The sequence below is a fragment of the Lucilia sericata genome, unplaced genomic scaffold (assembly GCF_015586225.1).
Source record: "Lucilia sericata isolate MDLA Ls3-8-SP2 unplaced genomic scaffold, ASM1558622v1 Contig000102F_arrow, whole genome shotgun sequence".
In the NCBI taxonomy this organism is placed as follows: Eukaryota; Metazoa; Arthropoda; class Insecta; order Diptera; family Calliphoridae; genus Lucilia; species Lucilia sericata.
This window is the reverse complement of record NW_023994134.1, coordinates 630,547-654,747: the sequence shown is the minus strand read 5'-3', so window position 1 is coordinate 654,747 and position 24,201 is coordinate 630,547. Positions and strand designations below refer to the sequence as shown.

The 24,201-nt window shown below is 30.2% G+C and overlaps 1 protein-coding gene across 5 annotated transcripts in view; it reads left to right on the top strand.

Moving 5' to 3' along the window:
- The window catches only part of LOC119600058, a 564,032-nt gene that overhangs the window by 28,139 nt on the left and 511,692 nt on the right, over positions 1–24,201 (top strand). For all 5 annotated transcript variants that reach the window (XM_037950082.1, XM_037950083.1, XM_037950081.1 and 2 more), the window contains exon 2: positions 606–825. In XM_037950082.1, coding sequence (XP_037806010.1) covers positions 693–825 — 133 coding nt within the window. In that variant the 5' untranslated portion in view covers positions 606–692. The remainder of the gene's footprint in view (positions 1–605; positions 826–24,201) is intronic.

Genomic DNA, 24,201 nt, shown 5'->3' with positions numbered 1-24,201 from the left:
ATATAGTCACCGTAGTCATAGCTCTCATATAAGGTCCACTTTCGAAAATCATTTAAACGCGAATATTTTATTGATAAATAAAGCTATTTAAATAAAATTCGGCACGATAATTCATTCTGCTAAAATGTTTTCCAATTGATCCGTGACAGGTCGTAGTTCCCATATAACGCCAACCACATCGTTTAAAAAGTCCATATCTGAAAATCACTAACAATAAATTTTGTTAGACCTATTTGCTAAATGATAGAACCCTCACTATGGAAACAAAACTTATGCCGAGTTAGCTTAAAACTGGTGGAGGGTATTTAAGATTCGGCATAGCCGAATATAGCGCTCTAACTTGTTTTTATATAAAATCTATTTCCAAAAAAAGTTTCTTATACGTATGTATAACGATGGTGAAATGTTGGCATCACCCTTCGTAATTAAATTTTTCTAATTAGATATTTCTGTAAATTTTCAGCATTAAAAGAAGAGGGAACTATTATTCCAAAGTTGTTATTTTTCATAAAAATTGTATGTTATGTCAACCTTTCAACACCGAAATTTTATTTATAATTAAAGCATTCTCATTATCATTAAATTTAAATTTTGTTTCATTATAGAACTCAACAGAATGTAAAATCCTGAAAAATATACCTAATTGAAGCATCATCCAATTTATTCGAAATCCAAGTTGAAAAACTTTAATTATGAGAACGTCATCATTATCAGCGGGTCATTTCTTATTTATTTACAAATTAAGACCGATAATTTACATAATTTTGCATTTGAATATATATTTCTATCTTATCAGTGGTGGTTTATCCTTATCGAGTTCAAATGGTAAGTTCAGTAACATTTATTCTTGTTTTTTATACCCTACAATACTATAGTGGGAAGGGTATTATGCGTTTGTGCTGATGTTTGTAACGCATTAAAATATTAATAAAATACCCACCTTAAAGTATACCGATCCACTACGAATCACTTCCTGAGTCGATTTAACGATGTCCGTCCGTCCGACCGTCCGTGTGTCCATGTTAACGTTGTTATCAAAGTACAGGTCGCAATTTTCAAGATAATTTGATGAAATTTGGCATACACGAGGACGATGCCTATTGAAAATGGTTGAAATCGGTCCATTATTTCACCTAGCCCCCATACAACTGAACCATCCGAAATGGGCTTTTGAGCTCATAATTATGTATAATATAAATGTATCTCGATGAAAGTTCGCACAAGTAAGTTTTATACAAGCCTTAATGATCTTGCCGAATTTCGAAATGATTGGACTTCATTTGACCCCATAGCCCCCATACAAAGCCCCCCTCAGAAAGTGACTTGAATATCCGCAATTTTTATTATTTATTAACACTGTTATTGCAATGAAATTTAGCACAGATAAATATTATATAAATACAAATCTATCCAGCCCGTTTTATCGGGATCGGTCTACTTTTGCTCCTATCCCCCATATAAAGCATCTTTTAGAAAATTAGTTTTTCGTCAATAAATTGCTTAAATAAATCGGCATCAAGGTAATATTCAAGATAAATGCTTTATTATGAAAAATAAATCACATTTAATATTCATAACTGGTGTAGGGTATCATATGGTCGGCCACGCCCGACTATACTTTCTTAATAGTTTAATTTTAATTCAGGGACCGTAAATAACTCACAAACTCTTCATTTTAAACTTTCATATAATAATATTTTCATACTGATGTGCTCTGTCAGAATATGTGGCGACCTTTAAACACGATCTCCACTCTATATTTAAAAGTTATTTGTAAACGTAAAAACAAGTTAGAAAGTATGTGTAGTCGTGCATTGCACTATTTCTCTCAGTGTGGCTATCAAGGAAAAGTGCATGTTTTGGCTGCATTGATTATTGTGAATACAGGAGTGTTTTTGCATGAAAGCAATGCTGCCAGACGTTGTTTTTAAATAAAAATGGGTCAAGTTTGTTAGGGTACTACGTTTTTGATCAACTAACTGAGTGAAGTTGGCTGCAGTTGTTTTGGCAGGACGCCATTAAATTGTTGCGAAGGGAGATTTCCTCCATTTTTCTTACAAGACTGGCAACGTATAAGTTGGTGAATTTACAGAAAGTTTTGACATTCACGCTGAATTACGATTTTCTTATATGTGAATGGGAAAGTGAGTTAAAATATTTTTTCAGGGAATGATATTTCATGTAATCGTATTTGTTTTCCAAAATAATCACCCTCTAGCTTTTGGCAAGATCGCAACAAGGCTTTGTAAAACGACATTTTGAGGAGGAAGATACTAGTTACAGGCAACTACGTTGCTACTCTGTGCTGAGAGTGGCTGAGAATCTGGTAAATGCCAAAGGGTTGCACCCTTCTTTAGAATTTTTTTCTCGACCTTACGAACCAACTTATGACCACAAGTATCAACACCCGCTCCTATGAGTCATATAGAAAAAGTAAAAGTGTGGGTTCAACAGCAACTATAATTCAGCGTCAGATTTACTATAATCATCCCCGTCAACAATATAAAAAAATTCCGGCAGAAATTGTTGGTTACGATTTCAAAATTTCCATCAAAACATCAATACCACATACAGCCTTATATCATAAAATCACTCCCCGTACCGGATTAATTGGCGATCATTCAAATTTTTACAAAGACATTTCCACATTGAGAACAAAACCACAGAATTATAAAAAAGTGTTTTCCTACCTAAACAAGATTGAATATCGATAAGACAAATTATTAAAAGATCATACCGGGTTATCCTAGAAACAAAATAACCAATCGATCTGATACTTTTCAAAGTTTTATTAAACCTTTCTATATTTAACATACAATAGTTTTTCTAATACTGAGAGACCTTGAAAATAAAATATTTACTCAAGTTTTTTCAAATAACAAATGAAATGTGCGATTTTCTGAAGTGGATCTTATATGACAGATATGAACAATTATGGACCGATCCGTAAAAAACTTATTTTTATAGCATATTTATACACTACACCACTTTAATGTACACCAATCGGCTTAAAATTATTTTCTGAGTCGATTACGGCTTGTAAAGCTTGTAATCAAACTTCAGGTCCCAATTTTGAAGATAATTCAATGAAATTTGGCACATCATCTTCTATGGTACCGGAGACGAAGCCTATTGAAAAGGATTAACATTGGTTTATTATTTCACCTAGCCTCCTTACAACTGAACCCGACGAATAGGACTTTTAAGTTCATCAATATACTCGTATCTCGACAAAAAGCTGCAAAACAAAGTTCTATACTAGCCTCGATGACTCATCAATTTTATAATTATAGAGTCTCATTTGACCATAGCCCCTATACAAACCCCCCTTCAAAATTTGACTTAAATGTTCACAATTTTATTCAACAATAAACGGCTTAAGTATATCTGAGGCAAGATACAATTCAACTATGTATATGCTCTGTTATGAAAACTAAATCACATTTTATTTTTGTAACAGGTGTAGGGCATTATATGGTCGTCCTCGCCCGACTACAATTTCTTACTTGTGATACCCTCCACCACCATCAGTGGTGATAGAGGGTATATATAAGTTTGTCATTCCGTGTGTAACAACAAAAAATATTCATCTGAGACCCTTATGAAATTCTGAGTCGATTTAGCTATGTCCGTCTGTCTGTCTGGTTAAAACACGTTCACGTTAAAACTAAGCAAATGAAATCAACTAAATTCACTGAGAATATTCATTGTTTTCCTAAGCAGTTTGGTATTGAAAGTCAGCAAAATCGGTTCACAACGTAAAAAGTTATGAGTAAAAATTTCAGACTACCTAAAAAAAATTAAGTTTTTTTCCCTAATTTTTGAGTAGTTTTCTCAGAAACTACCAAAGATAATTCGACAAATTTTGTCACAGATTATTTTTTTCATCTATAGATTAATTATGTTTAAAATTGTAATAATCGATCCAAAATTTCCCATAGCCCCCATACAAAGGTACATATTCCCGGAAATTAATTTATCGTTAATAACATCCTCAAATATATCGGTATCAACACAAAATTTTGTACATATTGACATTATATGAACAGGAATCAAAACTACGGACTTAGATCTGTATCAGTCCACAATTGGTCATAGTTCCAATATAAGGTCCACTTTCGAAAATCACTTAAATGAACATATTTTATTGATAAATGAAGCTATCGGGATAAAATTCGACAAGAATATGTTTTGTATATACATAAATCATTCTAAGGAATTTTTTTCCGGATCGGTCCATAATTGGTCTTAGCTCCCATATAAGGTTCACATCCGAAAATCACTTAAACGAGCTTAATTCATAGATAAATAAAGCTATCTGGATAAAATTCGACATGAATGTGTTTTGTGTGTATATGAATTACTCTACGAAATTTGTTCCGGATCGGTCCATAATCGGTCATAGCTCCCATATAAGGTCCACTTTCGAAAATCACTTAAATGAACATATTTTATTGATAAATAAAGCTATCGAGATAAAATTCGACATGAATACATATTCATCAATACATATTCATACATGTACATACATATATCATTCTACGGAATTTTTTTCCGGATCGGTCCATAATTGGTCATAGCTCCCATATAAGGTTCACATCCGAAAATAACTTAAACGAGCTTAATTCATAGATTAATAAAGCTATCTGGATAAAATTCGACATGAATGTGTTTTGTGTGTTTACTCTACGAAATTTGTTCCGCTTAATGCCACATAATTTATTATTAAACTCGACATGAGTATGTTCTGTGTATAGATACCCTCCACCACCATCAGTGGTGATAGAGGGTTTATATAAGTTTGTCATTCCGTGTGTAACACCAAGAAATAGTCATCTGAGACCCAACAAAGTATATATATTCCTTATGAAATTCTGAGTCGATTTAGCTATGCCCGTCTGTCCGTTTGTCTGTCTGTGTAAAACACGCTCACGTTAAAACGAAGCAAGATAATTTAACCAAATTCACCCAAAATATTCACTATTATCCGGTACAGTTTGGTATTGAAAATGAGCAAAATTGGCTCACATCGAGAAAAGTTATGAATCAAAATTTAAAACAACTCCGAAAAAATAAGCATTGTTTACACATTCTGATGTAATTTTCTCGAAAACTATGCAAGATAATTTCATGAAAGTCATCATATATTCGTTTCTACACAATATCTTGATTCTTGCTGAAAATTGCCAGAATCGGTCCATAATTTCATATACCTCTTATTCAAAAGTACATATTCCCGGAAAATGAGTTTTTTGTTAATAACTTCCGCCAGAATGTTGATATCTTCATAAAAATTTTACAACTTAAAATCTTATGTCAATTGATTGAGAGAAAAAATTTTCTGGATAGCTCTATAATTGGACATAGCTTCTATACAAGGTCCCCTCCCGAAAATCACTTTAACGCGCATAACTCATTACTAAATTAAGATATCCATATAAAATTTGTAATAAGTATTGCTCATACGCACAGAAATATTAGTATGAAATTTTTTTCTGATTGGTCCATAATTGGTCATAGCTCCCGTACAAGGTCCCCTTCCGAAAATCACTTAAACGCACATAATTCATTACTAAATTAAGATATCCATATAAAATTTGGTACAAGTATTGCTCATATGCACAGAAATATTACTATGAAATTTTTTTCCGATCGGTCTATAATTGGTCATAGCTCCCGTACAAGGTCCCCTTCCGAAAATCACTTAAACGCACATAACTCATTACTAAATTAAGATATGCATATAAAGTTTGGTACAAGTATTGCTCACATATACAGAAATATTACTATGAAAGTTTTTTCCGATCGGTTCATAATTGGTCATAGCTCCCATACAAGGTTCTCTCCCGAAAATCAATTAAACGCACATAACTCATTACTAAATTAAGATATCCATACATTTAGCACAAATATTGCTCTTATATACATAAATTACACTATAAAATTGTTTTACGATCGGTCCATATTTGGTCATTGCTCTCATACTAGGTCCCTTCCAGAAAATCACTTAAATGCACAATATTCATTGCCAAATAATGATATAGGTAAGGTCCACTTTCGAAAATCACTTAAATGAACATATTTTATTGATAAATGAAGCTATCGGGATAAAATTCGACAAGAATATGTTTTGTATATACATAAATCATTCTAAGGAATTTTTTTCCGGATCGGTCCATAATTGGTCTTAGCTCCCATATAAGGTTCACATCCGAAAATCACTTAAACGAGCTTAATTCATAGATAAATAAAGCTATCTGGATAAAATTCGACATGAATGTGTTTTGTGTGTATATGAATTACTCTACGAAATTTGTTCTGGATCGGTCCATAATCGGTCATAGCTCCCATATAAGGTCCACTTTCGAAAATCACTTAAATGAATATATTTTATTGATAAATAAAGCTATCGAGATAAAATTCGACATGAATACATATTCATCAATACATATTCATACATGTACATACATATATCATTCTACGGAATTTTTTTCCGGATCGGTCCATAATTGGTCATAGCTCCCATATAAGGTTCACATCCGAAAATAACTTAAACGAGCTTAATTCATAGATTAATAAAGCTATCTGGATAAAATTCGACATGAATGTGTTTTGTGTGTATATTAATTACTCTACGAAATTTGTTCCGCTTAATGCCAATATATTATTATTTATTATTAAACTCGACATGAGTATGTTCTGTGTATAGATACCCTCCACCACCATCAGTGGTGATAGAGGGTTTATATAAGTTTGTCATTCCGTGTGTAACACCAAGAAATAGTCATCTGAGACCCAACAAAGTATATATATTCTGGGTCCTTATGAAATTCTGAGTCGATTTAGCTATGCCCGTCTGTCCGTTTGTCTGTCTGTGTAAAACACGCTCACGTTAAAACGAAGCAAGATAATTTAACCAAATTCACCCAAAATATTCACTATTATCCGGTACAGTTTGGTATTGAAAATGAGCAAAATTGGCTCACATCGAGAAAAGTTATGAATCAAAATTTAAAACAACTCCGAAAAAATAAGCATTGTTTACACATTCTGATGTAATTTTCTCGAAAACTATGCAAGATAATTTCATGAAAGTCATCATATATTCGTTTCTACACAATATCTTGATTCTTGCTGAAAATTGCCAGAATCGGTCCATAATTTCATATACCTCTTATTCAAAAGTACATATTCCCGGAAAATGAGTTTTTTGTTAATAACTTCCGTCAGAATGTTGATATCTTCATAAAAATTTTACAACTTAAAATCTTATGTCAATTGATTGAGAGAAAAAATTTTCTGGATAGCTCTATAATTGGACATAGCTTCTATACAAGGTCCCCTCCCGAAAATCACTTTAACGCGCATAACTCATTACTAAATTAAGATATCCATATAAAATTTGTAATAAGTATTGCTCATACGCACAGAAATATTAGTATGAAATTTTTTTCTGATTGGTCCATAATTGGTCATAGCTCCCGTACAAGGTCCCCTTCCGAAAATCACTTAAACGCACATAATTCATTACTAAATTAAGATATCCATATAAAATTTGGTACAAGTATTGCTCATATGCACAGAAATATTACTATGAAATTTTTTTCCGATCGGTCTATAATTGGTCATAGCTCCCGTACAAGGTCCCCTTCCGAAAATCACTTAAACGCACATAACTCATTACTAAATTAAGATATGCATATAAAGTTTGGTACAAGTATTGCTCACATATACAGAAATATTACTATGAAAGTTTTTTCCGATCGGTTCATAATTGGTCATAGCTCCCATACAAGGTTCCCTCCCGAAAATCAATTAAACGCACATAACTCATTACTAAATTAAGATATCCATACATTTAGCACAAATATTGCTCTTATATACATAAATTACACTATAAAATTGTTTTACGATCGGTCCATATTTGGTCATTGCTCTCATACTAGGTCCCTTCCAGAAAATCACTTAAATGCACAATATTCATTGCCAAATAATGATATAGATACAGAATTTTAAAATTCTGTCTTTATATACATAATTGGTCATAGCGGCTTTACGAAAATCTCTTAAAAGCACATTACTCATTACCAAATAAAGCTATTGATACAAAATTTGGCACAAATATTAGTATTATATTAATATTAGGTCCATTACATGGGTGCGGTCGGTCCCATGCAAATGTCCCTTCAGAAAATCATTTGAACACACATTACTTATTACTAAATTACAATATAGATACAAAATTTGACTGAAATATAGCCTTTATGTACAGAAATTTTGTTTAAAGAATTTTTTACGATCGGTTTATAATTGGTCATATCTCCCATATTAAGTCCTTCCACTAAAAGCAATTTAACCGTATTTAACTAATTGCATTATCAATTTGTGTAGAACAAAATTATATATATGTATTTTGAAAATCCTTAAATCTTTCACACACATGCACATTATTAAATATCGTTAAAGCATATTTTAGGTCGCTATAAAAATATAAAAGAAAATGGGGTTTGTAATGTTCAATAAATCTTGTAATTGTAACAGATTTAAGCAGTTTAAATCTTGGGGTTTTTCTATTTAAGACATGAGAAAACTTATTTCTACAAATATTTGATCAATTAAAAAAGTATTACTATAAAAATAGCTGGTGGAGGGTATTTAAGATTCGGCTCAGGCGAATATAGCACTCTAACTTGTGTTTTTTTTAAATGAAGAAACAAAAGTAATTTCTACTTACATATATACTTACCCACTTATTAACAAACAAAATTTTTATTTTATAAACAGTTTATAAATTAGATTTTGTATGGAAATTTTGTTTTATAAACCTTTTATAAAATAAAAATGTTGTTTGTGAATAAGGGGGCTAAAATTTTAATTATTAATATTTTAATAAACTAAAATTTACAGAGGCTTTTGGTTAATTCGTGCATGTTGTTAAAAGGAACGAATTTTGTTTTGTAATTTTAAAATGATATAAAGTTTTTGAATTTGTGGAAAGTTATACTCAATATTTGAAATTTATAAATATCAATATTTTTGATACTTTTATAAAACATACGACTTTTAATTTCTTTTTTGAAATACGAATGGAATTTCATCTTACTTATTCTTTAGACTTTACTTACGTAAAGTGTGATAGTGTGAAGGCCCCTTAAGGAAATATACAGTTAATCTCAAAAATAAGTATACAGAAATACTGACAATTGGTTTTATTTAAAAGAGGATATTATTTTTTCAAAAATCAAAAAAGTAACATATTTTTTTATTAAAAACAATTATGATAATTATTATTCACTACTTTTTTCTGGGTTATTTTGATTAATTGAGTTCTCATTTAAGGTGTAGTTAAATAGGTACAAAATTTACGTCACAAAAGTAAGTATACAGATAATTTCAATATGTATTTGGCTTAATGATATTAACAAAATTCATGACAATTTTACCTGTTTGAATGTAATTATTTTATAATAAAATATTCTGTATACTATAACATGGAAAAAATTCACTTTTTGTTCCGAAAAATTGAAATTTTTGGTAATTGATCTGAATATTATTTATAGGAGCATTTTTTCCTATTTAAGAACATTAACCTCCCGGAGTTTTGGATCGGGTATTCAATAATATCCCTCGTTTGTTCATTATGATGCATTGGAAGACGATATTTTAACTTTTAAATTAATTGTTTCTTTACAATAATTACAATCCATTGCGGAACATTGCCGTTTTTAACATAGTATAGCGTTCATATTCGATATTTAACGGCGATTTCCTAAAATGTATATCTTAAAATGCGATATTAATAATACTTGCACTAGTATCCATTAATTAAAACAAGGTTTTTGGTTCCAATCATCCATTACACACTCCTAAATACTACCAATAATCGTCAAATGGTGACCATGTCAATAACTTACACTATATAATCTGAAATTGATTATTGTCCAAAATAGTAAGATTTTTATATTAAATCAGGCTCAATTGGTGGTATGAATACGAATTGAACAATTTTGAACACGGATACATCTTAATTTGTTGCTAGAACAAATAAAATGTCCGATCCATAAAACATGCTTATTGTATCGAGTATATCAAGATATGATTGGTAGCATTATTGCATGCTTTGGAAATCGGAGTATTTGGAAAACCTGTTTAAATTAAAGAAAATATATATAATTATCCAAATTTTAAAGTTTATGTTGTAGGTCTTAAGAAATCGGAGTTAAATTTCGGGTTTTTAAGAACGTACTGTGTTAAAAAGGGCCGAATCCATGCATATAACATTAATTTCGAAATAACAACTCTTTTCAAAAGTTAAAAATTCTATTTCCAATGCATCATTTGGAGGGTTCAATGACCACCAGATCCACAATCCGGGGTCTAAAGTGGAAAAAAATCGTAGAAATGAGAAAAAACTGTTCTACTAATTAATTCCGGAGCCAATCGGCCCAAATTTCAAGATTTCGGAACTAAAAGTAGATTTTTTCCAAGTTATTGTGTAAAAAATATTTTATTAAAAAGTAATTATATTAATACAAGTAAAATTTTCATAAATTTTGTTAATATCATTAAACCAAATATATACTGAAATGATCTGTATACTTACTTTTGTGACGTAAATTTTGCTCCTTTTTAACTTTAGCTTAAATGAGAACTCAAAGAACCAAAATATGAAGAAAAAAAGTAGTGAATAATAATTATCATAATTGTTTTTAATAAATAAATGTGTTACTTTCTTGTTTTTTGAAAAAATAATATGTTTTTTAAATAAAACCAATCGTCAGTATTTCTGTATACTTATTTTTGTGATTAACTGTATATATTTTGCTTCTCAATTTTTAGTAAAGTATTTTTTCAAATGCTTTGAAGAGTTTAAATCATGCTTGAAAGGAGAAAATGATTGGAAATTTTAAGAATTAATATTTTTATAGCTTTATGAAATTAAAAATTTTAAAGGTAATTTTTTACCATTCAAGCCTAAAGAATTTTGAAAAGGGGGAAATGTGTGTTTTTGGTAAATTTTGTGAAAGTTGTTTTGAATTATATATTTTGAATGTATATTTTAATTTCGACATATTCATTTCAGGGGTAAAAAGCAAAGTCCATGTTAATTTGCATACATTGATTAATATTATAAATCACTTAAAATCCCGGGCAACGCCGGGTACAGTTATTTAATAAATAAAATATGGCCAATTATTGGCAAATCCGAACAAAATTTCGCACAATGATTTATCAACAGACTATGTCGAATTATATCCGAATATACTAATATTTTAATGAGATATGGTATACGCACAATTGGGACGAACGACGAATTTCGTATAGCACGACGAACTAGTCGACAAAAATTCGTTGCGTAAATTCGTCGAATGGAACACAATCAAATTATTCGTATTGCGAATTCGTATTAAAATTTGTTTGTTCGAATTTGGAAAAAGTAAGAAAAAGGAACAAAAATTATATTTTTGTGAATCTCAACGATTTTGAGATAATTTTAACAGCTTTAAAATTTATTCGAACATTATTTCGAAATTATAAAATGTAGAAATTGTCCTTGAAAAGAACTAAAATTATATTTTTGTGAATATCTCCAATTTTGATATTATTTTAAAAGCTTCAAAATTTTTTCGAACATTACTTCGAATTTTCGAACTTAATTTTAAATATTCCAACGTATCATTGTAGTGTCATCAAGTGTACTCCAGACTGCCAAATTGCAGACAATTCGGGCCACGAGAACTGGTTTTAATGGCTTTAAAATTTTTTCGAACTTAAGTTCGAATTTTTGAAAATTTTATTTTTAGTTTTTATAACCCGGAGATTATTTTAAGAGCATAAAAAATTTTTCGAACATAACTTCGAATTTTCGAATATAATTTCGAATATTCGAACATAATATTGTATTGTCATTAGTTGTACTCACAACCGCCAAATTTCAGCATATTCTGGCTACCGGAATTGGTTTTAAACAATTTTCCTCAATTAATTCGTCGTTCGTCTGCGTAAGAAATAGAAATAAACCTATCGCATAGTTCGTTACGTACGACGAATTTCGTCATACGCAATGATTGTGTACATTTTCATAAGTGTGTTCTATTTCTGACGACGAATATTCGTTCCGAAAAATTCGTCGTTCGTCCCAATTGTGCGTATACTAATATATTGGAAAAAGTGACTAAAGGAAGTGGACCTCATATTCCTTATATACACAAAATATACTCATGTACATTTTTTTACTTATCTTTATCTATTAAAGAAATATATATTATCGCTTGTATTTATAAAAAAATCTTATTTTGCTTTTAATGCACTCAATAGTTAAAGCACACTTTAGCCTTAAAAACCATTAATAAAATTGTGATATTCATAAACAAATAATAAACGTATATTAACTATTGTGCTGATTTATGTTTAAGTTGGCAGCACTGTACAATATGGCTGTCATTTTATGTGTTAGTGTTGCGTACAATTAGGATAAAATATTCGTTGATTCGGTTTTCTTAATTTCATATTTTTGTTTATAATAGATTTTTGACAATAAAAACAAACTTTTAAAAAAAATAAATATATATATGGCTTTAATAAATGTCTATTTAGTTCAGATGTATAAATATAACATATAATTTATAATTATTATTAAAAGTATCCGAATAACGGATATTTTGCGACAAAATATACATCACTATGACACATTTTCTTATTTTTACTTATTTTCCTTGTAATTTTTGATAAATTTTTGTTAAAATTCGAATTCTTAGATTTTATTTTAAAAGAAACCATAATTAGTTTTCGCAATCAACCTAAAATTACCGGAAAAATCTTTATCTGAGAAAAAAATTGTTAAAAATCAACTTATTGTTGGCTTAAAGAAGGGTCGAGCCTACAATAAAATTCTTCTAATTGTCAATGGTTTATTGAAGGTGTTTTAAGCTATTTCACGTTTATAAATACGATTTTCCTGACTTTTGCCTAAAATTGTTTAATAAACCTAAAATAAGTTTTATAAATACAGCCGTATATCTTTATTTATCAAAAAAATATGTGATTTTCTAAAGTAGACAGATATGACCAATTATGGAACGATCCAAAAAATATTTTGCAGAGTGATATATATGTACACAATACATATTTATGCTGAATATTATTTTAATCTTTATTTCTAAATTAGTTATGTGCATTTAAGTTATTTTCGGAAGTGGACCTTAAATGGGAGCTGTGACCAATTATGGGCCGATCCTGAAAAAATTGCACATGGTGTTTTATATCTTCTTTAAACACATTCATGACGAATTTTATACCGATATCTTCATTCAGTTATGAAATATGTGCGTTTACGTGGTTATCGGAAATTGACCTTATAACGGAGGTATGCCCAATTATGGACCGATCCAAAAAATATTTTGCAGAGTGATATTTGTATACACAATACATATTTATGCTGAATATTATTTCAATATCTTTGATTCTAAATTAGTTATGTGCATTTCATTATTTTTCGAAAGTGGACCTTATGTGGGAGCTATGACTAATAATGGACCTATACAGATCTACGTTGGTAATATGATTTCTGTTCTTATTATATACATACATATGTGCGAAATTTCGTGGTGATACCGATATTTTTACCGAAGTCATTAACGATAAATCTATTTCCGAGAATATGTACCTTTGTATGGGGGCTATTGGAAATTTTGAATCGATCGTTTTGAGTTCGAACATATTTGATCCCTGGTCAAAGAAAATAACGTGTGACAAAATTCATCCAATTATCTTTAGTAGTTTCCAAAAAAACTACTCAAGAATTAGGAAAAAAACGTTTTTTTTTTTTAGGTAGTATGAAATTTTTACTCATAACTTTTTACGTTGTGGACCGATTTGGCTGATTTTCAATACCAAACTGCTTAGAATAATAGTAAATATTTTCAGTGAATTTTGCTGATTTCTTTTGCTTAGTTTTAACGTGAGAGTGTTTGAGGCAGACAGACGGACACAGCTTAATCGACTCAGAATATCATATGGATCCAGAATATATATACTTTGTTGCGTCTCAGAAGAATATTTCTAGGTGTTACACACGGAATGACAAACTTATATATACCTTCTATCGCTACTGATGGTGGTGGAGGGTATAATAAAAAGAAACAAAAACTACATTGTTTTGTCTATTCATGATTCTTAATACTCTAAGAAACAGGGTTTTTTCAAAAAGCAGAAGCAAAACAAAAAAGTAAGAGTGTTATGTAGGTTTGGTCAATTATGGACCGATCTTCGTCAAATTTCCTAGAACGATTTTAGTTTAGGCTAGTAATGAGCGTTAAAGCCATTTTCTGAAGGGGACCTTATAGAATTTTGCAATGATATTAAGGTTCCTATAAAATATGTTCATGTCGAATTTCATTGCTATATTTATTTCATTGCAGTTATGAGAGTTAAAGTCATTTTCTGAAAGGGGCCTTATATAGGGGGTAGGATCAGTTATGGACCGATCCTTATACTATTTTACAAAGATATTAAGGTTCCTATAAAATATAAATATCGATCCTTATAGAAATTTGCAATGATATTAAGGTTCCTATAAAATATCTTCATGTCGAATTTCATGGCTATAGCTGCTTCTTTTAGTTAGTTATGACCGTTAAAGTTATTTTCTGAAGGGGACCTTATATGGGGGCTAGGTAAAATCGTGGACCGATATTGCCCATTTTCAATGCCAAACCAAAATATAAAATGTCTATGCTAAATTTCAGCCCGCTAGCTATTTCCGTTTGGACTCCATCGTGTTTTCAACAGACAGACGGACGGATATGGCTAGATCGTCTAAGAATGACAAACGGAATGACAAAAACAATATACCCCTCATCTTTTTTGATGGAGGGTATAAAAATATAACCGCTAGTTTTCTTCTTTGCCAAAACAATCGAGTTAAAACTTACCATAGCCCCCATATAAAGGTACATATTTCCGGAAATGAATTTGTTGTTAATAACTTCCTCAAATATCTCGGTATCTACTCAAAATTTTGCACATGTCAAGATAATATAAACAGAAATCATACTACTAACGTAAGTTTAATCGGTCCACAATTGGTCATAGTACCCATAAAGCTATCGAGATAAAACTCGAGTTGAATATGTTTTGTGTACATAAAAATCATTCTACCGAATTGTTTCTGGATCGGACCATTATTGGTCATAGCTCCCATATAAGGCCCATTTCCGAAAATCACTTAAACGCTCATATTTAATTTACTAATAAAGCTATTTTGGTAAAATTCGACATAAATAAGTTTTGTATATATATAAATCATTCCGCGAAATTTTTATCGAACAAGTCCAGAATTGGTCATAGCTACTGTGACCAGACGTTCTGTATTATACAGAACAGTACTGTATTTGAGAGCCCTGTTCTGTATAAATTATTATTTGCTAAAAAACGTGAAAATGTTCTGTATTTTATTTAGAGTTCCGTATTTGTTCAGTATTTCGTTATTTTTTCAGTTTTACATAAAAACGCATAGGAAAACGCATAAGAAATACAAAAATATTAAAAAAGTTCTGACACAACATTTTTTTCAACTATAAACATTTTAATAAATTACTTCATCAATTAAAAAATTAATACATAACTGGAATGAATTTTGTAATAAATTGTATGAATCGAGCATGACTTTTTTCCCAAACCATTTTCATTCAGAATATTAAAAGTTCATAAAAATTCGTACATTTTATTGTACATGACGCTAATTTTTTGAATTTTTCCTTTTTTTCAACTGTATTCATGAAATAATTGCATAAAAGTCATTATTTACTATTCGGTTTACATATTCACAGAATAGTAATCCTATATTAGCGACTTTTATATAATAAAAAATAGGAATTTAAATGTTGAAAAACAAAATCTAAAACAGGAAATCATCAGCAAACATAGTTAATATCCATTCTTCAAAAAGGCCCGCAAATTACGGGCAAATTTGATCGATTTTAATCTAAAAATCGTAAAGAAATAAACAATTTTCCAAAGAAAATTTCAAACATTCAAATAGAAAAATAAAAATAAATTTGAAATATTTTAAGTCAAGGCTTTTAGATTATGTTAAAAAAAAACAAAAATTAAAAAATTCTTACCATTTAGGAACTATTCTTAAATATTATTAACTTTTGTCAATGAAAGCAGTTCATAACATTTATGCTGAAACAACTTTTTTCTGTGAACAATCAATATAATAATGTTTAAAACTTTATTGACAATTGAAATTTTGACGGTTAAAAATAACCTGATTTAGAAAATGGTGTTTAGTGTATTTTATCTCTTGTTCTGTATTTTGCTGAAAAAAATATAGTCTCCGTAGTCCTAGCTCTCATATAAGGTCCACTTTCGAAAATCATTTAAACGCGAATATTTTATTGATAAATAAAGCTATTTAAATAAAATTCGGCACGATAATTCATTCTGCTAAAATGCTTTCCAATTAATCCGTTACAGGTCGTAGCTCCCATATAACGCCAACCACATCGTATAAAAAGTCCATATCTGAAAATCACTAACAATAAATTTTGTTAGACCTATTTGCTAAATGATAGAACCCTCACTATGGAAACAAAACTTATGCCGAGTTAGCTTAAAACTGGTGGAGGGTATTTAAGATTCGGCATAGCCGAATATAGCACTTTACCTTGTTTTAAAATATCTTTATTTCTTAATTGGATATTTGAATTTAAGCGATTTTCGGAAGTGGTCCTTATTTGGGAGCTGTGACTAATTATGGACCGATCCGGAAAACATTTCGCAGGGTGTTTCATATCTACTATAAACACATTCATGACTAATATTATACCGATATCTTCATTCAGTTATGAAATATGTGCGTTTACGTGGTTATCGGAAATGGGCCTTATATGGGATCTATGCCCAATTATGGACCGATCCAAAATACATTTTTCAGAGTGATATATGTATACACAATACATATTTATGTTGAATATTATTTCAATATATCCACCACCATCAATGGTGATAGAGGGTTTATATAAGTTTGTCATTCCGTGTGTAACACCAAGAAATATTTATCTGAGACCCAACAAAGTATATATCCTTATGAAATTCTGAGTCGATTTAGCTGTATTAGTCACGCCCCTTTCTACACCCACTTTTTATTAAACTATCCTTACATATATCTTATCCTATAATTATATGAAAGAGAAATTCTGTTTGTTACGCTTTCACGCACAAACAAACTACTGAACCGATTTAAATTTGGCATTTAAATATGTGCGTTTAAGTGATTTCCGGAAGTGGGCCTTATATGGGAGCTTTGACAAATAGTGGACCGATCCGAAAAGAAATTTGGTAGAATGATTTGTATGTAAAGAAAACATATTCAGCTCGAATTTTATCACAAAAGCTTTATTTTTAGGTGATTTTTGGAAGTGAACCTTACATGGGAGCTATAACCAATTGTGGACCGACTGAAATCTACGTTAGTAGTATGATTTCTATTCATATTATATTTGTATGTACAAAATTTTGTGTTGATACCGATATATTTGAGGGAGTTATTAACGATAAACTTATATCCGGAAATATACACCTTTGTATGGGGGCTATGGGAAATATTGGATCAATTGTTATGAGTTTGAACATACTTGATCCCAGGCACAAAAAAATAATGTGTGACAAAATTCATCGAAATATCTTTGGTAGTTTCTGAGAAAACTACTTAAGAATTGGGAAAAAAACTTTATTTTTTTCAAGGTGGTCTGAAATTTTTAATCATAACTTTTTACGTCGTGAACCCGTTTTACTGATTTTCAATACCAAACTGTACCGGATAATAAGGAATGTTTTGGGTGAATTTCGTGAATTTTTATTGCTTCGTTTTAACGTGAGCGTGTTTTACACAGACAGACAGACGGACGGACATGGCTACATCGACTCAGAATTTCATAGGATCAAGAATATATACACTTGTTGGGTCGCAGATGAATATTTCTTGGTGTTACACACGGAATGACAAAGTTATATATAACATCTATCACCACTGATGGTGGTGATGGATGATACGATGATACGTCCGTCCGTCCGTCTGGCTGGCTGGCTGTCCATGTCAACCTTGTGCGCAAGGTACAGGTCGCAATTTTCAAGATAATTGGATGAAATTTGGCACGCACACCCAAGGACGAAGCCTATTGAAAATGGTTAAAATCGGTCCATTATTTCACCTAGCCCCCATACAACAGAACCCCCCGAAAAGGGCTTCTGAGCTCATAAATATGTTAAATATACAGATATATCGATAAAATACGGCACAACTAAGTTTTATAGAAGTCTTGATGACCCTGCCAAATTTCATAAAGATCGGGCCACATTTGACCCTAGCTCCCATACAAAGTCCCCTTCAGAAAGTTACTTGAATGTCCCAAATTAACTTATAAACACAAATATCGCAATGAAATTCAGCACAATAAAATATTATGTCAATATAAATATATTCACAAAATTTTATCGGGCTTGGTCCATATTTGCCCCTAGCCCCCATATAAAGCCTCTTTCAGAAAATTAGTTTTTCATCCATAAATTGCTTAAATGTATCGGAACAAGGGAATATTGAAGATAAATGCTTTATTATGAAAAATAAATCACATTTAATATTCATAACTGGTGTAGGCCCGACTATAATTTCTTACTTGTTTAAAAATATAACCTTTTCCCAAATATAATAAGGATTGGCCCATATTTGACCTATACTCCTATATAAAGCCTCATTTAGAAAATTTTGATTTTTATCAATAACTTGCTTAAATACTTTGGAATTAATGTAAAATTCAATATAAAAGTTTTTTTTATGAAAAATGAAAATTTTAAAAATATACTCATGGTGTAGGATATTATATGGTCGACCATGCCCGACTATACTTTCCTACTTGTTTTTTATTAGTTTTTATTTCAAGAACTTCTTTAAAAATATATAACTATTTAAGAAAAGTTAATATATCTTTAAATAAATTTATTACATTTTATAAAAATTAGTATAAACATTTTTGAAAATTGTTAAAAAAAACCGAGAAACATGCAAGTAATTGTATGGTAAAAACATGAAATATTTTTATAAACTCCTTAATTTTTCATCGATTTTTATAAATTAAAATGTTTAGTTTTTATGTACCTACGTGATTTTGTTATTAATGAATAAAATTAAATGCTGAATAAAATTATCTTTCTAGTGTTAAGATAGGGGGCAAATGAAATTTTTGTATTGTAAATTAATTTGAAAAAATAGTTTTCGACCATATCCCTAGCAAATTAATTGTTTGTAGTTAGAACTATACAGGTAGTTTTAAATACCTGTAAAATAGCTGTTTATGCATAAAAGTGAGCATTTTAGAAGCAAATAGCTCATATAATTAAATGTACTTTATTACAGTATAGCCACAATTTTAGATTTTGGGGAAGGATCCGAGATATCAGAAGTCGAGCATAGAATATGACGTCGAATTAAAAAATTGTCAAAGGGTGAAATATAGCTACAGTCAAGCCATAAATATTGATATACTAGCTGCGTGTACCTGGCGTTGCCCGGGTTTCTTATTTATAATATTTTATATAATATTTTTCTATCTGTAATGATTATACTTTTTTTAAATAGATTTCAAAATTTAGCTTATAACGATAAAATTGTTATTATATTTTTCCGCATTTTGTTTAATACTTAAAGTCAGTTTCTGGACCAAAAAGTCCTTTAAAAATTTACAAATTGATAATGAGCTTAAATTAGGAAACTTTGACTAATTTGTAGACAAATTTAAGAAACTTTTTTCGAGAAATTATACTGAAATCAGCATTTTCAATCACTGGCGGGGAACTAATTACACTTTCAAATTAGTTGTTTTAATTTTTCCACGTGCAGTAGATTTTAAGAACTGTTCAGTTTAAATTTGGTCACACTTTACTTTGAATTGTAGTGCCCCTGGTGTAAAGAGGCAAAAGGCTTCGGGGCATTTTATTAACTACAAAAATACGTACCATTAAGCATACAAAATTTCAAGCGATTTTCTTGCTATTTGAAAAATTACATGCAATTGAAGAAACTCTGAAACGATTATGAAAAATTCTGGACAAAATCATAAAAAAGTTGGGCTCATTGCAAGATTTCAAAATTCTTAAAAAAGAATAAAATTACTGTCATAAGTTGTTCATTAAAGCGTAAAACCACCGTTTTTGTCTCATCATTGTTTCTCAAATACATCCATTTATACAAAAGTATGTTTAAAAATATTATTTTTATTCATTAGCTTTTATGCATCCACACATCCAGTTTTGGCTGGATTTAGAGAACACTTATTAAATCCGAAGAAATAAAGGTTTAAAGGTCAAATATCGTTAGATATACAAAAAACATACCCAAATAATTTTACTTATTAAAATATCCAAATCTTCCTCCAATTAAAAAATTTCGGAATTTGTTAATAGTAAATGGAAAATGTGTGCTGGAGTTATTCAAAATCATTATTTAATTTGAAAAGCTTGCAATAAATACGGCGCTACATACAGAAAAAGTTGTGCAGAATTTTTGGGGGATAATTTTCTAAAAGTATAAAAAGATATCGAAAGTTGAATTCATCCAAATTTTATATGAACAATGCTTTATATGCATCATTTGAGAGGTCTACCTATTTATATAAGATTTGCAAAAGTGTTGTCTTTCGGGACACTCTAATGAGTAGTCAAATACATATCTTCATGGTTTTTTAGATTTGAGCTGCATTTAAAAAATGACAACCGAATTTATATCAAGATAATTTTTTCATGGTATATTTAACTGATCACAGATTTCTATTGTTATCTCGATTTAACAATAAATTTATATTTTATATTTTTGATATAAAACTCGATTTGTATGGAAAATATTAGTGATTACGCATCTTTATTGTTTTCTCGAATTGAGAGTTATTTAAAGTCAATTTTTAAAGAGTTATATAAATAGAAATTTTAAGGGGAGATAAGAATGATTTTCTAGATAGATTTAAGTGTTATATAAGGAACCACAGCCGATTTAAATTCGAATTTTTGTGAAAATGTAATATGAATATATCATTTACCCTATTTTAGGATCGTAGGAAACTACATCCGATTCTGATTTAAAATAGTTATTTTCTGATATACAGCCGACTACAGGTTTTGAAATAAGAATAGTTTTCCGGTGGAAAATATAAGTGATGGGAGTATTATATACGGATCTACAACCGATTTTACGCTTTACATGAAAATCGATTTTTGATAATAAATTAAATTGATTACAGATTTTTATTTTACGTAATCGTAAAGTTAGTTAAACATTATAGAGTTTTCAAATAAAAATAAATTTTTGATGAAAAAATTAACTAAATAATAATTCTCATATAATATAAGAACATTCCTGAATTTAGTGATATAGGTGTATTTTTTTGGATTTGATGTATTAAATATTCTTTTCCTCAAACTAACCTAACCTTCCACGATAGAACTATTGTCATGCTAAATTTCATGAAGCATAAAATCCAGATCAAAAAGTTGATTCCAAAACTACACTGTATGTTGCCAAATTTCTTGAAAATCGGTTCATATTTTTTATATTTAGCCCAGAAATTTGGTGTTATAGCTGGTATTCTAAAAGTGAACATAAAAATATGCGTAGCATCCAATCAATATAATATAGAGTCTTTTTTAACGTCTGAGGTTACACCTATTAATATGCCGAATTTTATGTAAATCGGTTTAGTAGTTATGTAGTGAAAGAGTAAAAAGGGTCTCATATATATTTATTATTAAATACATATTATACGTTTTGAAGATGTAATGTTTCATACTGTTCATTCCACAACATTCATTATAATAGTTTTTATGAAAATGGGATCAGTAGTTTTTTGTATGCCTGAACGTAAAGTTGGTTTAATAATTGTTTTACAAAAAGTTGGTGTAAAAAGGGGCATAGCGTCCAATCCAGATCCTGAGGTCAGACCTATTGGTATACCAAATTTCATGTAAATCGGTTCAATAGTTTTCTGAAAGTCTCGAATGGAAATTTTGTATGACAATTATATGGAAAAAAGTGAGAATAAGAAGAATCGTGACGTCAAATCATGATTTTATATAGCATATTGTTCCACTTTAGAATAGAACTATTAGTGTTCTAAATTTCATAAAATCGGTTCAGTACTTTGTCCGTGAAAGCGTAACAAACAGACATTCTCTTTCATATAATTATAGGATAATATATAGGTAAGGATAATTTTATAAAAAGTGGGCGTGGAAAGGGGCGTGGCATCGGATCACTATCTTATATATAGGCTATAGTTCTTTCCAAGCTTATAACTATATTGTTCCTTTTGGGAGTAGACCTATTAGCGGTCCAAATTTCATGTAAATCGGTTCAGTAGTTTTGCCGTGAAAGCGTAACAAACAAACACACAAACAAACAGTCTGTTTTATATATATATAGGATTATAGGATTTGAAGATGTAATGTGTCGTACTGTTCATACCACAACATTCATTATAATAGATTTCATGAAAATCGGATCAGTAGTTTTTTGTATGCCTAAACGTAAATTTGGTTTAATGATTGTTTTACAAAAAGCTGGTGTAAAAAGGAGCGTGGCGTCCGATCCTGAGATAAGAACTATCGGTTCAGTAGTTTTCTGTGAGTCCCGAATGAAAATTTTGTATAACAATTATATAGAAAAAAGTGAGCCTAAGAAGAATCGTGACGTCAAATCATTATTTTATATAGGCTCTTGTTCTACTTTAGAATAGAACTATTAGTGTTCGAAATTTCATGTAAATCAGTTCAGTAGTTTGTCCGTGAAAGCGTAACAAACAGACATTCTCTTTCATATAATTATAGGATAAGATACAGGTAAGGATAGTTTTATAAAAATCGGGCGTAGAAAGGGCGTGGCATCGGATCAAGTTCTTATATATAGCCTATAGTTCTTTCCAAGCTTATACCTATCGGTATGCAAAATTTCAGGTTAATCGGTTTAGTAGTTTTTGCATATTGTGATTGTAAAATTGGTGTAATAATAGTTTTACAAAAAGTGGGCGTAAAAATGGGCGTGGCATCCGATCAAGATCTTATATAGCCTATTGTTCCTGTCCAAATTTCATGTAAATCGGTTGAGTAGTTTTTCCGTGAAAGCGTAACAAACAAACACACAAACAAACAGTCTGTTTTATATATATATATAGGATTATATGTTACAATCGGACTTAAAATGGCGACGTTTTATATAAAAAACAAAAAGGGCGGTATTTCTAGGCGTGGCAAAAAAATATTTTTTATATTTTTTGAAATGTTATTAACATATCTTTAATCGTAGGGGGTGACTGACTCAACTTTTTTTTTCGACCCACCCTAATGTGCATGTAAGTAATTTTCTGAAGTTGACCTTACAAGGGAGCTGTGACCAATTATGGGCCGAGCCGGAAAAAATTTCGCAGGGTGTTTTATATGTACTTTAAACACATTCATGGTGAATTTTATACGTTGGTAATAAGGTATATATAAGCTTGTCGTTCCGTGTGTAACACCAAGAAATATTCTTCTAAGACCCAACAAAGTATATATATTCTGGATCTTTATGAAATTCTGAGTCGATTTAGCTATGTCCGTCTGTCCGTCTGCCTGTCTGTCTGTCTGTGTAAAACACGCTCACGTTAAAACTAAGCAAGGGAAATCAACCAAATTCACCCAAAACATTAATTGTTATTCTAAGCAGTTTGGTATTGAAAATCAGCAAAATCGGTTCACAACGTAAAAAGTTATGAGTAAAAATTTCAGACTACCTCGAAAAAAATTACGTTTTTTTTCTAATTCTTTTGAAGTTTTCCCGGAAACTACCAAAGATATTTCGATGAATTTTGTCACACATTATTTTTTTAGGGCAGTGATCAATTGTGTTCAAAATCTTTACAATCAATCCAATATTTCCCATAGCCCCCATACAAAGGTATATATTCCCGGAAATTAGTTTATCGTTAATAACTCCCTCAAATATATCGGTATCAACACAACATTTTGTACATACAAATATAATATGAACAGAAATCATACCATTAACGTAGATCTCAGTCGGTCCAAAATTGGTCATAGCTCCCATATAAGGTCCACTTCCGAAAATCACCTAAACGCACATATTTCATTGATGAATAAAGCTATTGTGATAAA